This window comes from Chroicocephalus ridibundus, chromosome 30 (assembly GCF_963924245.1).
Source record: "Chroicocephalus ridibundus chromosome 30, bChrRid1.1, whole genome shotgun sequence".
Taxonomy (NCBI): domain Eukaryota; kingdom Metazoa; phylum Chordata; class Aves; order Charadriiformes; family Laridae; genus Chroicocephalus; species Chroicocephalus ridibundus.
In genome coordinates this window covers 207,566-219,061 of record NC_086313.1, presented here as the reverse complement: position 1 = coordinate 219,061, position 11,496 = coordinate 207,566, and the positions used below count along the sequence as shown (strand labels likewise).

Genomic DNA, 11,496 nt, shown 5'->3' with positions numbered 1-11,496 from the left:
GGGGCCTGTCCCCGTCCCGTCCTGTCTTGTCCCCTCCCGTCCCCTCCCGTCCCACCCCGGGGTTGAGCTGGAGGCGTCCGGTCGGGCCCGAAGCTGCCGCCTCGTCGCCTCCTTCCCTTAATCCCTCGGCGCTTCCTCGGCACCGCCTTGGCCTTGCGTCACCGGCGGGGCGTGCCGATTGGTCGGTCGGTCGGCGGTCGGTCGATTTTGGGTGGTGGCGTTGCGGGGGGGGGGGGTCGTTGGTTGGCTGGGAGCCGGGCGACCCCACGCCGCCATTGGATGCTCGGTTGTGGGGATGTGAAAGGTGGCGGGAGGTCAAGAGGCTTTGGGGAAGGCAAGGGAGATGATTGGTTGGTTGGTCAGTTGGTCGGTCAGTTGGTTGGTTGGTCGGTCGGTCGGTCAGTCGGTCGGTTGGTTGGTCAGTTGGTCGGTTGGTCAGTCGGTCGGTTGGTTGGTCGGTCGGTTGGTTGGTTGGTTGGTCGGTCGGTTGGTTGGTCGGTCGGTCGGTCGGTTGGTCGGTTGGTCGGTCGGTTGGTCGGTTGGTCGGTCGGTTGGTCGACTGGTCGGTCGGTCGGTCGGTTGGTCGGTTGGTTGGTCGGTCGGTCGACTGGTCGGTTGGTCGGTCGGTCAATTGGTCGGTTGGTTGGTTCGTTGGTTGGTTGGTTGGTCGGTCAGTCGGTCGGTCGGTTAGTTGGTCGGTTGGTTGGTTCGTTGGTTGGTTGGTTGGTCGGTCAGTCGGTTGGTTGGTCGGTTGGTTGGTCGGTTGGTCGGTTGGTTGGTCAGTTGGTTGGTCGGTTGGTTGGTCGGTTGGTCGGTTGGTCGGTTGGTTGGTTGGTCGGTTGGTTGGTTCGTTGGTTGGTTGGTCGGTTGGTCGGTTGGTCGGTCGGTTGGTCGGTTGGTTGGTCGGTTGGTCGGTTGGTCGGTTGGTTGGTTGGTTGGTCGGTTCATTGGTTGGTTGGTTGGTCGGTCGGTCGGTCGTGGAGGCGCAAACGATGGCGGGAGGTCAAGCGGCTTTGGGGAAGCCAAGGGAGATGATTGGACGGTCGTGGCGGAGGCAGACACACGGGGTTGGCCGGCAGCTTTTGGAGACCAACGTGATCCAATTGGCCAATGACTTTGGCAACTTGGGCATGGCGATGGGCCGGTTGGCTTTGAAGATGTGGACATGTTGATTGGCTAATGGCTTTGGAGATCGGCATGGGCTGGTTGGCCAATCAGCTTTGGAGACCACCGTGTGTGATTGGCCAATCAGCTTTGGAGCCCACCACGTGCTGGTTGGCCAATCAGCTTTGGAGACCTGGACATGCTGGTTGGCCACCTGGCTTTGGAGTCCACACGTCCATGACACACCCCCCCCCCCCACGACACACTTCCACAAGTCCCTGAGAGATGTCCCCAACACGCGTCCACACGTCCCCACATCTGTGACACACGTCCACGTGTCCACACACCCACAACACACGTCCACATGTCCACGACACGCGTCTGCACGTCCATATGGCCATGACACATGTCCACACGTCCACGACACACGTCCACACGTCCATAAGTCCATGATAAATGTCCACTACACACGTCCACACGTCCACAACACATGTCCACACGTCCACATGTCCATGGTACATGTCCACACGTCCACGACGCAAGTCCACAACCTGCGTCCACATGTCCACATGTCCATGACGCACGTCCACAACACACGTCCACACGTCCATATGGCCATGATACATGTCCACACGTCCACGACACACATCCACACGTCCACAACACGCATCCACATGTCCATATGGCCATGATACATGTCCACAACCTGTGTCCACATGTCCACGACGTGCGTCCACATGGCCACAACTGCGTCCGCATGTCCATATGTCCATGATACATGTCCACACGTCCATGACACACATCCACATGTCCACAACACGTGTCCACACGTCCATATGTCCATGATACATGTCCATGACACACATCCACACGTCCACAACACGTGTCCACATGTCCATATGGCCATGATACATGTCCACACGTCCACGACACAAGTCCACACGTCCACAACACGCGTCTACACGTCCACAACATGCGTCCACACGTCCGTATGGCCATGATACATGTCCACAACCTGTGTCCACATGTCCACGACGTGCGTCCACATGGCCACAACTGCGTCCACACGTCCATATGTCCATGACACACGTCCCCACCAGGCACTTCACGCCCATCCCCCCGCACACCCATGTGCTCCCCCTGGCACTGGGGGGCGCCGTCGCCCCGTGCCTCTTGCACGTGAGTTGGGGGCGGGGCTTCTGGCCCAGGGATGGGGAGGGGCCAGGCGGCGGGAGGGGGCGGAGCTTCCTCCTCCTCTTCCTCCTCCTCTGGGTAGATCCCGCCGGGTGTCAGTGGTGTAAACAGGGCGGCGCGGCTTCTCGGGCGGAGCCGCACGCCGCGGCCTTGGCCCGACTGGTTCTCTCGGTGCGGGGGGGGGGGCCCTCGTTAGCGGCCGCCTCATTAGCCAGCTCTTAATTGGCGCCGATTAGGGCGCCCACGCGCTCCCAGGAGGAGCCACCAGCTGCCTGCTTCGCTCCTGGGTGACACCAGCCCTGCCGTAACCCCGGGGTTGTGGGGCGTGGGGTGTCACCAACACGTGGTGGTGGGGCCAAGATGGGGTGGTGGTGGTGGGGGGGGTTTCATGGTGGGGGGACGACACGTGGCACCATGTGGGGCGGGGACACACCAGCCGTGGCCACCAGGCTGGACATACGCAGTGGTGGGTCGCCGTCCGTGGCTTCCTGAGCTGCACGTGTGTGTCCTCCAGGCTCGGACATGGGTGTTGTCCTGCTGTGGGACATACGTGGCCTCCAGACGGTGACATGGGATCTCCAGACCTGGACGTACGTGTCCTCCAGATCTGGACATACGTGTCCTATAGACGCGGACAGATGTTCTACAACCTGGACATGTATCCTCCAGATCTGGATGTACGTGTCCTCCAGACCTGGACATACGTGTCCTATAGACGCGGACAGATGTTCTACAACCTGGACATGTATCCTCCAGATCTGGACACACGTGTCCTCCGGACCTCAACATACATCTTCCGGAGCTGGACGCCAGACACGTGGTTGCAGGTAGCCACCATGGCCACCAGCACCAGATACCCACGGTCACGAGTTGTCCGCCGTGGTGGACGGCACCAGATATGTAGTTGGAGGTTGCCACCGTGACCAAAAGCACCAGATACATGTGGCCATGAGTGTCCTACCATGACCACCAGCACCAGATACGTGTGATTGGAGGTTGCCACCAGATACACATGGTTGGAGGTTGCCACCATGACCACCGGCACCACACATGTGGTTGGAGGTTGCCACCATGACCACCAGCACCAGACATGTGGTTGGAGGTTGCCACCATGGCCACCAGCACCAGATACATGTGGTCACAGGTTGCCACCATGGCCACCAGCACCAGATACATGTGGTCACAGGTTGCCACCATAATCACCAGCACCAGATACATGTGGTCGCAGGTTGCCACCATGACCACCAGCACCAGACATGTGGTTGCCACCATTGCCACAGCGCATGGTCCACCACGGCCACCAACTCCAGCCCTCAGAACCGGGGCGATTTCCTCACCATGCTCATGGTGGCCACGATCCTCCCTCAACTTCCCTCCCAGCCCCATGGCCTCGGTGGCCACGGGGAAGCCACGGGCCGGTGGAAGGTGGCCACGTTTCACAGGGCTTTATTCCAGGAGCTCTTCCCCAGCCGAGGTGGGGTGGGAGAAGGGAGAAGACGACCCCTGGTGTTTTTTTAGGGGGGGAGGGGGGACACAGGGTGAGGAGAAGACTCTTCCTTGCGGGGGGGTCGGTGGCTCAGACGTGGCTGTTCCTCCTCATGGTGTCTTGGATCCAGGAGGTGAACTCGCAGACGCGGGTGTAGACCCCCGGTTTGCCCCGTTGCCCGCAGACCTGCATGCCCCACGAGACGATGCCCTGCAGCTCGGCCCCACAGACCAGAGGACCTCCCGAGTCGCCCTGCGGGGGGGGGGGAGGGGAGAGAAGAACCCCATGAGATGGGCCCAGGGTTGGGTCCCCCAACCTCAGCCCAAACTCCACCCCATGGGGACCCTTCAGGCCCCACGGTTCTCCCTCGGGCTCCACCATGTCCTGTGGGGTCAAGACATGAAGACCCCCATGGCCTATAGGGTTAAGGCATGGAGACCACCATGGCCTATGGGGTCAGGGCAATGGAGACCACCACATCCTATGGGGTGAGGGAAAGGAGACCACCATGCCCTATGGGGTGAGGGCATAGAGACCACCACGTCCTATGGGGTGAGGGCATAGAGACCACCATGGCCTATGGGGTGAGGGCAATGGAGACCACCATGCCCTATGGGGTGAGGGCATAGAGACCACCACGTCCTATGGGGTGAGGGAATGGAGGCCACCACGTCCTATGGGGTGAGGGCATGGAGACCACCATGGCCTATGGGGTCAGGGCAATGGAGACCACCACGTCCTATGGGGTGAGGGAAAGGAGACCACCATGCCCTATGGGGTCAGGGCAATGGAGACCACCACGTCCTATGGGGTGAAGGCATGGAGATCATCATGGCCTATGGGGTCAGGGCAATGGAAACCACCACGTCCTATGGGGTGAGGGAAAGGAGACCACCATGCCCTATGGGGTGAGGGCATAGAGACCACCACGTCCTATGGGGTGAGGGAATGGAGGCCACCACGTCCTATGGGGTGAGGGCATGGAGACCACCATGGCCTATGGGGTCAGGGCAATGGAGACTACCACGTCCTATGGGGTGAGGGCATGGAGACTACCACGTCCTATGGGGTGAGGGCATAGAGACCACCACGTCCTATGGGGTGAGGGCATGGAGACCACCATGCCTATGGGGTCAGGGCAATGGAGACCACCACGTCCTATGGGGTGAGGGAAAGGAGACCACCATGGCCTATGGGATGAGGGAAAGGAGACAACCATGGCCTATGGGGTCAGGGCAATGGAGACTACCACGTCCTATGGGGTGAGGGCATGGAGACCACCATGCCCTATGGGGTGAGGGAAAGGAGACCACCATGGCCTATGGGATGAGGGAAAGGAGACCACCATGGCCTATGGGGTCAGGGCAATGGAGACCCCCATGCCCTATAGGGTCAAGACATGGAGACCCCCATGTCCTATAGGGTTAAGGCATGGAGACGCCCTATGCCCTATGGGGTCAGGATATGGAGACCCCCATGCCCTATGGGGCCAGGGCGTGGAGACCTCTATGCCCTGTAGAGCGTTGGAGCTGAGATCCGGGAGGTCCCCATGGCACTGAGGAGGTTCCTATAGTGGCCGTGGGGTCCCTGTAGCACCCGGGGGGCGGGGCGGGGGTTGTAGAGCTCTTGGGGGTCCCAGGCTTTCCTCTAACACCCTGGGGGGGTCCTATAGCACCCAGGAGGGCCCCCGATTGTCTTGGGGGTCCCTAGAGCACCGAGGAGCCTGTGCCCGGCCTGGGAGTCCCTATAGCACCCAGGAAGTCTCTCTGGCCCCCAGGGGTGGGCATGGTGCTTGGTGAGGGGGGGTCCCTATAGCACCCCAACGTACCCATGGAACCCCCTTCCCCCCCCATAGCACCCAAGGGTCCCTACAGCAGCCCGTGTCCCCAAGCCCGACCCACCACGGAGTCGGGTTCCTCTTACTGGTCCTCAAGGCCAAGCGGGGAGGGTGCCCTCATCCCAGTTCTCCGCTGGGGTGTCTCCTTTTGGGGGGGGGGGGGTGTGGAACCAGCCGGACCCCCCCACCTTGCCCCAACCCCCCCCCCCCACTTTCCCCCAGACCTACCTGGCAGGAGTCGGTGCCCCCCGTGGTGACGCCGGCGCAGAGCATGTTCTTGGTGATGCCTTTAGGGTAGAGCTTGCCACACTCTTCGTTGGGCATGGTGTAGACCACGCCGCACTGGAGAACGTCGGGGAAGTACCCTGGGGACAGCGGGACACGGTCACCCACCTCGGCCCCCTCCCCCCGCCCCCGCCCCGGGGTAGGGTCCCAGGGGAGCAGGGAAAGAGTGGGGCCCTCTCCCTCCTAGGGTGACGTGGGTGGGGACAGCCCCACCATGGAAGATGCCCTCAAGATGAGGGGGGAATGGCCACCTTGGAGGAAACTGGAGCCTCCTGTGGTCACGGCGTGGACCTGGTGGAGAATGGAGGCTTCCACAGCCACCCCACGGACCACTGATGGACCCAGGCCTCCCCCCAAGGGCACATGTCCCCAAGATGCTGAGATGTCCCCAAGACAACTGAGATGTCCCCAAAATCCTGAGATGCCCCCAGGTTGCTGAGATGTCCCCGAGAGCCTGACATTTCCCCAAGAGCCTGAGATGTCACAAAGACACTGAGATGTCCCCAGGACACTCCCCAAGGATGCTGAGATGTCCCAGGAGCCTGAGATGCCCCCAGGTTGCTGAGATGTCCCCAAGAGCCTGAGATGTCCCCAAGATGCTGAAGAAGTCCTCAGGTTGCTGAGATGTCCCCAAGAGCCTGAGATGTCCCCAGGACACTGAGATGTCCCCAAGATGCTGAGATGTCCCCCGAGGACCACCCCACCACGTGGCTCAAGGAGATGTTTCCACCTACCTTCAGGGCTGCTGGTGCTGCCCCAGCCCGACACGATGCACTCGGTGTTGGGTGGGGGACAACGCTTGGGGAGGGCCACCGGGTGGACGCGCTCGGTGAAGCGGGCCGGCTTCTGGAGCTTCAGGAGCATGATGTCACTGTCATGGCTGCTGGGGTTGTAGTTGGGGTGGACGAAGGCCTTGGCCGAGTTGATGCACTGCTCCGTCCCCTCCTTGGTCTTCAAGCTGTGGTCACCCATGCGGATGGGGATGGGCCTGGGCAACGGGGTGGGGGGGGTGGTGGAGAAAAGACCGTGGTGAGGTTCCCTGGTGGACGTGACAGGGAAGGTCCACGTGGTGGAGAAAGGACCACGGTGAGGTTCCCCGGTGGACATTCCAGGGAAGGTCCACGGGGTGGAGAAAGGACCACGGTGAGGTTCCCCAGTGGACATTCCAGGGAAGGTCCATGGGGGTGAAGAAAGGACCATGTGGTGGAGAAAGGACCACGGTGAGGTTCCCCGGTGGACATTCCAGGGAAGGTCCATGGGGGTGAAGAAAGGACCATGTGGTGGAGAAAGGACCACCGTGAGGTTCCCCGGTGGACATTCCAGGGAAGGTCCATAGGGGTGAAGAAAGGACCATGTGGTGGAGAAAGGACCACGGTGAGGTTCCCCAGTGGACATTCCAGGGAAGGTCCATGGGGGTGAAGAAAGGACCATGTGGTGGAGAAAGGACCACGGTGAGGTTCCCCAGTGGACATTCCAGGGAAGGTCCATGGGGGTGAAGAAAGGACCATGTGGTGGAGAAAGGACCACAGTGAGGTTCCCCGGTGGACGTGCTGTGGAAGGTCCACGCGGTGGAGGGTGGGAGGAGCTCGCCAGAAGCCGGGCAAAAGTCTTCTCCTCTCATGAACGTCTCCAACCAGATGGGGAAACTGAGGCCAGGAACCCGATGTGGCCCAGCCAGAAGAGTTGGCCACCGCCACCCGAGTCCTCCTTGGACCAACCCCAGTTGGAGAAGAACCAAGTCCAACCTGAGGACCTGGATGTCCTGACCACTCTCTGGGTCCTCCCCGCACCCAACTAAAACCTAAAATTGGGATTTTTTTTTTTTTTTTTTTTTTTTGCCCCAATTTTTTTTTTTTTTTCTGGCAGGTCCTACCCGGGCGTGGGGAGAAACTCAGACCACCCAAAAAAAATGTCCACATTTCTACCTCGAGAAGGTGGCAGGAGCTACCGTGGTGGAGGGGACGGTGGCCTCTGTGGTCCTCCCGTGGGCTTGGCATGTGAGTGCCCCTGCCCAGGCCAGTCACACCAGTGCCACAGGCTCCTCAAACTGGTTTGCCCCCTCCACCCAACCTGGCCTGTTCCAGGTCCCAGTCCACAGAGCTGGATGGTTGTGGTGGCCAACGCGGTGAGATGGTCATTCTGGGAGCCCACCTAGACGGTTGTGGTGGCCAACCCAGTTAGATGGTCATTCTGGGAGCCCACCTAGATGGTCGTGGTGGTCAACCCAGTTAGACGGTCCTACTGGGAGCCCAGCGAGATGGTTGCGGCGGCCAACCCAGTTAGACGGTCATACTGGGAGCCCACCTAGACCCTCCCCACGATGACCATTGAGGTTCTCCAGCCGTGTTGAGATGAATCCCGACCAGGTCTTCCCATGACCGGGGCCACCTCCAGCTCCTGGTGGACCTCTCCATGGCTCCTCCCAGTAGCCCGTGGCCAAAAAGCAGGGGGGGGACCCCACCCCACCCCCACCCCACTGGGTTGGGGGGGGGGGGAGTCACCCCCACCTCTTGGTGTCGCAGTGGGCGGCCGTCAGCACCCAGAACTTGTCGATGAGGACCCCACCACAGTGGATGTTCTTCTGGGGGCCCAGGAGGACCACCTGGTAGGGGTGACGCTTCTTCTGGCAGCTCCGGCCCCCCACGATCCGGTTCTCGTCCCCCACGGCAGCTGTGGGAGCGGAGACGGGGTTGGGGGGGAAGTCAGCACCCACCAGTCCCTCCCAGTGTCTCCCAGTTCCCTCCCGGTTCCCTCCTACTGGGTCTCCTGGGCCCCCCCCAGCACCTCCCCGTGTCGCCCCCCCCGTGTCCCCACAGCTCTCCCTCTCCCTCCCAGTGCCCCCAGTGACCTACCGCGTCTCACCCACTGCCTCCCAGTGCCTCCCAGTGCCCTCCCAGTTCTTTCCCAACACTGCCTCGTTCCCCCGCCGTGGCCCCCAGTGCCTCCCAGTGCCTCCCAGTGTCACACTGTTTCCTCCCGCTGCCTGCCAAGTTTTCCCAGTTGACTCCAGTTCCCTCCCCCTGCCCCCAGCTCCCCCCGCCCAGTACACCCTCAGCACTTCCCAGTTCCCTCCCAGTACCCCTCAGTGTCTCCCCGGTGCCTCCCATTGCTTCCTCATTCCTTCCCACGTGCTCCCTGTGGCCCCCAGTTCACCTCCAGCTCCTTCCCAGTACCCTCCCAGTGCCCTCCTGCAACCTCCTCATTCCCTTCGACGCTCCAGTGCTCCCAGTGCTTCCCAGTGCCCGCCTTGTAGGCTTCCCCAGTACCTTCTCTTTCCCTCTGACCCACACCAGTGCGCTCCCACTGCCTCCCAGTGCCCCCAGTCCACCCACGGCTCCCTCCCAGTACCAGTTCCATGCCATCCCGGCGCTTCCGCTTTCCCTCCCACTCACACCAGTATGCTCCCACTGCCTCCCGGTGTCCCCAGTTCAACTCCAGTTCCTTCCCAGTAGTCCCCAGTGCCCTCCCAGTGCCTCCTGGGGCCTCCCAGTGCTCTCCCAGCACCTTCTGGTGCTCCCCAGTTCCCTTCCAGTGCCCCCCCCCGCCCAGTGCCCTCCCAGCATCCCCAGTGCCCTCCAGTGCCTTCCCAGTGCCCTCCAAGTGCCTCCTAGCTGCCCCCAGCATCCTCCCAGTGCCCCCCGTGCCCTCCCAGTGCCCCCCAGTGTCCCCCAGTGCCCTCCGGGTGCCCCCTGGTGGCCCCCAGCGCCCTCCCAGTGCCCCCCAGCCCCCCTTCCAGTGCCCTCCCAGTGGCCCTTAGCGTCCTCCCAGTGCCCCCCGTGCCCTCCCAGTGCCCCCCAGTGTCCCCCAGTGCCCTCCAGGCGCCCCCTGGTGGCCCCCAGCGCCCTCCCAGTGCCCCCCAGCCCCCCTTCCAGTGCCCTCCCAGTGGCCCTTAGCGTCCTCCCAGTGCCCCCCGTGCCCTCCCAGTGCCCCCCAGTGTCCCCCAGTGCCCTCCAGGCGCCCCCTGGTGGCCCCCAGCGCCCTCCCAGTGCCCCCCAGCCCCCCTTCCAGTGCCCTCCCAGTGGCCCTTAGCGTCCTCCCAGTGCCCCCCGTGCCCTCCCAGTGCCCCCCAGTGTCCCCCAGTGCCCTCCGGGCGCCCCCTGGTGGCCCCCAGCGCCCTCCCAGTGCCCCCCAGCCCCCCTTCCAGTGCCCTCCCAGTGGCCCTTAGCGTCCTCCCAGTGCCCCCCGTGCCCTCCCAGTGCCCCCCAGTGTCCCCCAGTGCCCTCCGGGCGCCCCCTGGTGGCCCCCAGCGCCCTCCCAGTGCCCCCCAGCCCCCCTTCCAGTGCCCTCCCAGTGGCCCTTAGCGTCCTCCCAGTGCCCCCCGTGCCCTCCCAGTGCCCCCCAGTGTCCCCCAGTGCCCTCCAGGCGCCCCCTGGTGGCCCCCAGCGCCCTCCCAGTGCCCCCCAGCCCCCCTTCCAGTGCCCTCCCAGTGGCCCTTAGCGTCCTCCCAGTGCCCCCCCAGTGGCCCCCAGCCCCCTTCCAAGGCCCTCCCAGTGCCCCCCTAGCGTCCTCCCAGTTGCCCCCCCAGTGGCCCCCCCAGCGCCCTCACCAGCAGCCAGGAGCAGCAGCGGCAGGAGGCGCTCCATGGCGGCGGGAGGAAGAGGAGGGTGGCGGGTGCTGGGCCCAGCTCCTTAAATCCCCATCGGGCCCCGCCTGGGCTGGGGCCACCCCGGGAGGGAGTGGGGCCGGTCGGGGCGGTCTCACCCTCCCGCCCCACCCCGGCCCGGGGCGGCGCAGGTGTCAACCAGTGCCTCCCAGTGCTTCCCAGTGCCTCCCAGTGCCTTCCGAGGGTCTTCGCGGTGCTTTCCCAGTGCCTCCCGGGGCATCCCAGTGCCTCCCAGTGCCTCCCAGTGGCCTCCAGAGCTCCCCAGTGCCTCCCGGGGCATCCCAGTGCCTCCCAGTGCCTCCCAGTGGCCTCCAGACCTCCCCAGTGCCTCCCGGGCCATCCCAGTGCTTCCCAGTGCCTCCCAGTGGCCTCCAGAGCTCCCCAGTGCCTCCCATGGCATCCTAGTGCCTCCCAGTGCTTCCCAGTCCCTCCCAGTGCCTCCCAGTGGCCTCCAGTCCTTCCCAGTGCCTCCCGGGCCATCCCAGTGTTTCCCAGTGTCTCCCAGTGGCCTCCAGAGCTCCCCAGTGCCTCCCGGGCCATCCCAGTGCTTCCCAGTGCCTCCCAGTGGCCTCCAGAGCTCCCCAGTGCCTCCCATGGCATCCTAGTGCCTCCCGGTGCTTCCCAGTGCCTCCCAGTGTCTCCCAGTGCCTCCTGAGGCCTCCCAGGGCATCCCAGTGCCTCCTGGGGCATCCCAGTGCCTCCCAGTGGCCTCCAGTCCTTCCCAGTGCCTCCCAGTGCCTTCCGAGGGTCTTCGCGGTGCTTTCCCAGTGCCTCCCGGGATGTCCCAGTGCCTCCCAGCGGCCTCCAGACCTTCCCAGTGCCTCACGGGGCATCCCAGTGCTTCCCAGTGCCTCCCAGTGGCCTCCAGACCTTCCCAGTGCCTCCCGGGGCATCCCAGTGCCTCCCAGTGGCCTCCAGACCTCCCCAGTGCCTCCCATGGCATCCTAGTGCCTCCCAGTGCTTCCCAGTGCCTCCCAGTGTCTCCCA

General features: G+C 63.5%; 1 protein-coding gene across 1 annotated transcript; it reads right to left on the bottom strand.

Moving 5' to 3' along the window:
- Nucleotides 1-3,874: 3,874 nt before the first annotated feature.
- LOC134508031 (trypsin-like) lies at nucleotides 3,875-10,489 on the bottom strand. The gene is made up of 5 exons (XM_063319100.1): nucleotides 10,453-10,489; nucleotides 8,414-8,576; nucleotides 6,641-6,894; nucleotides 5,850-5,986; nucleotides 3,875-4,036 (listed from the first exon to the last, which is right to left on the bottom strand). Exons 1-5 carry the CDS (start codon nucleotides 10,487-10,489, stop codon nucleotides 3,875-3,877), a joined length of 753 nt encoding a protein of 250 aa, XP_063175170.1.
- Nucleotides 10,490-11,496: the final 1,007 nt, after the last annotated feature.

Excerpts from the sequence above, each read along its gene's own strand:
- LOC134508031 (XM_063319100.1), bottom strand. The coding sequence starts at position 10,489 with ATGGAGCGCCTCCTGCCGCTGCTGCTCCTGGCTGCTG. Across the intron at positions 8,577-10,452 it reads GCTGCTGCTCCTGGCTGCTG|CTGCCGTGGGGGACGAGAAC; the intron begins GTGAGGGCGCTG and ends CCGCTCCCACAG. Across the intron at positions 4,037-5,849 it reads GGGGCACCGACTCCTGCCAG|GGCGACTCGGGAGGTCCTCT; the intron begins GTAGGTCTGGGG and ends CCCCCCCCGCAG.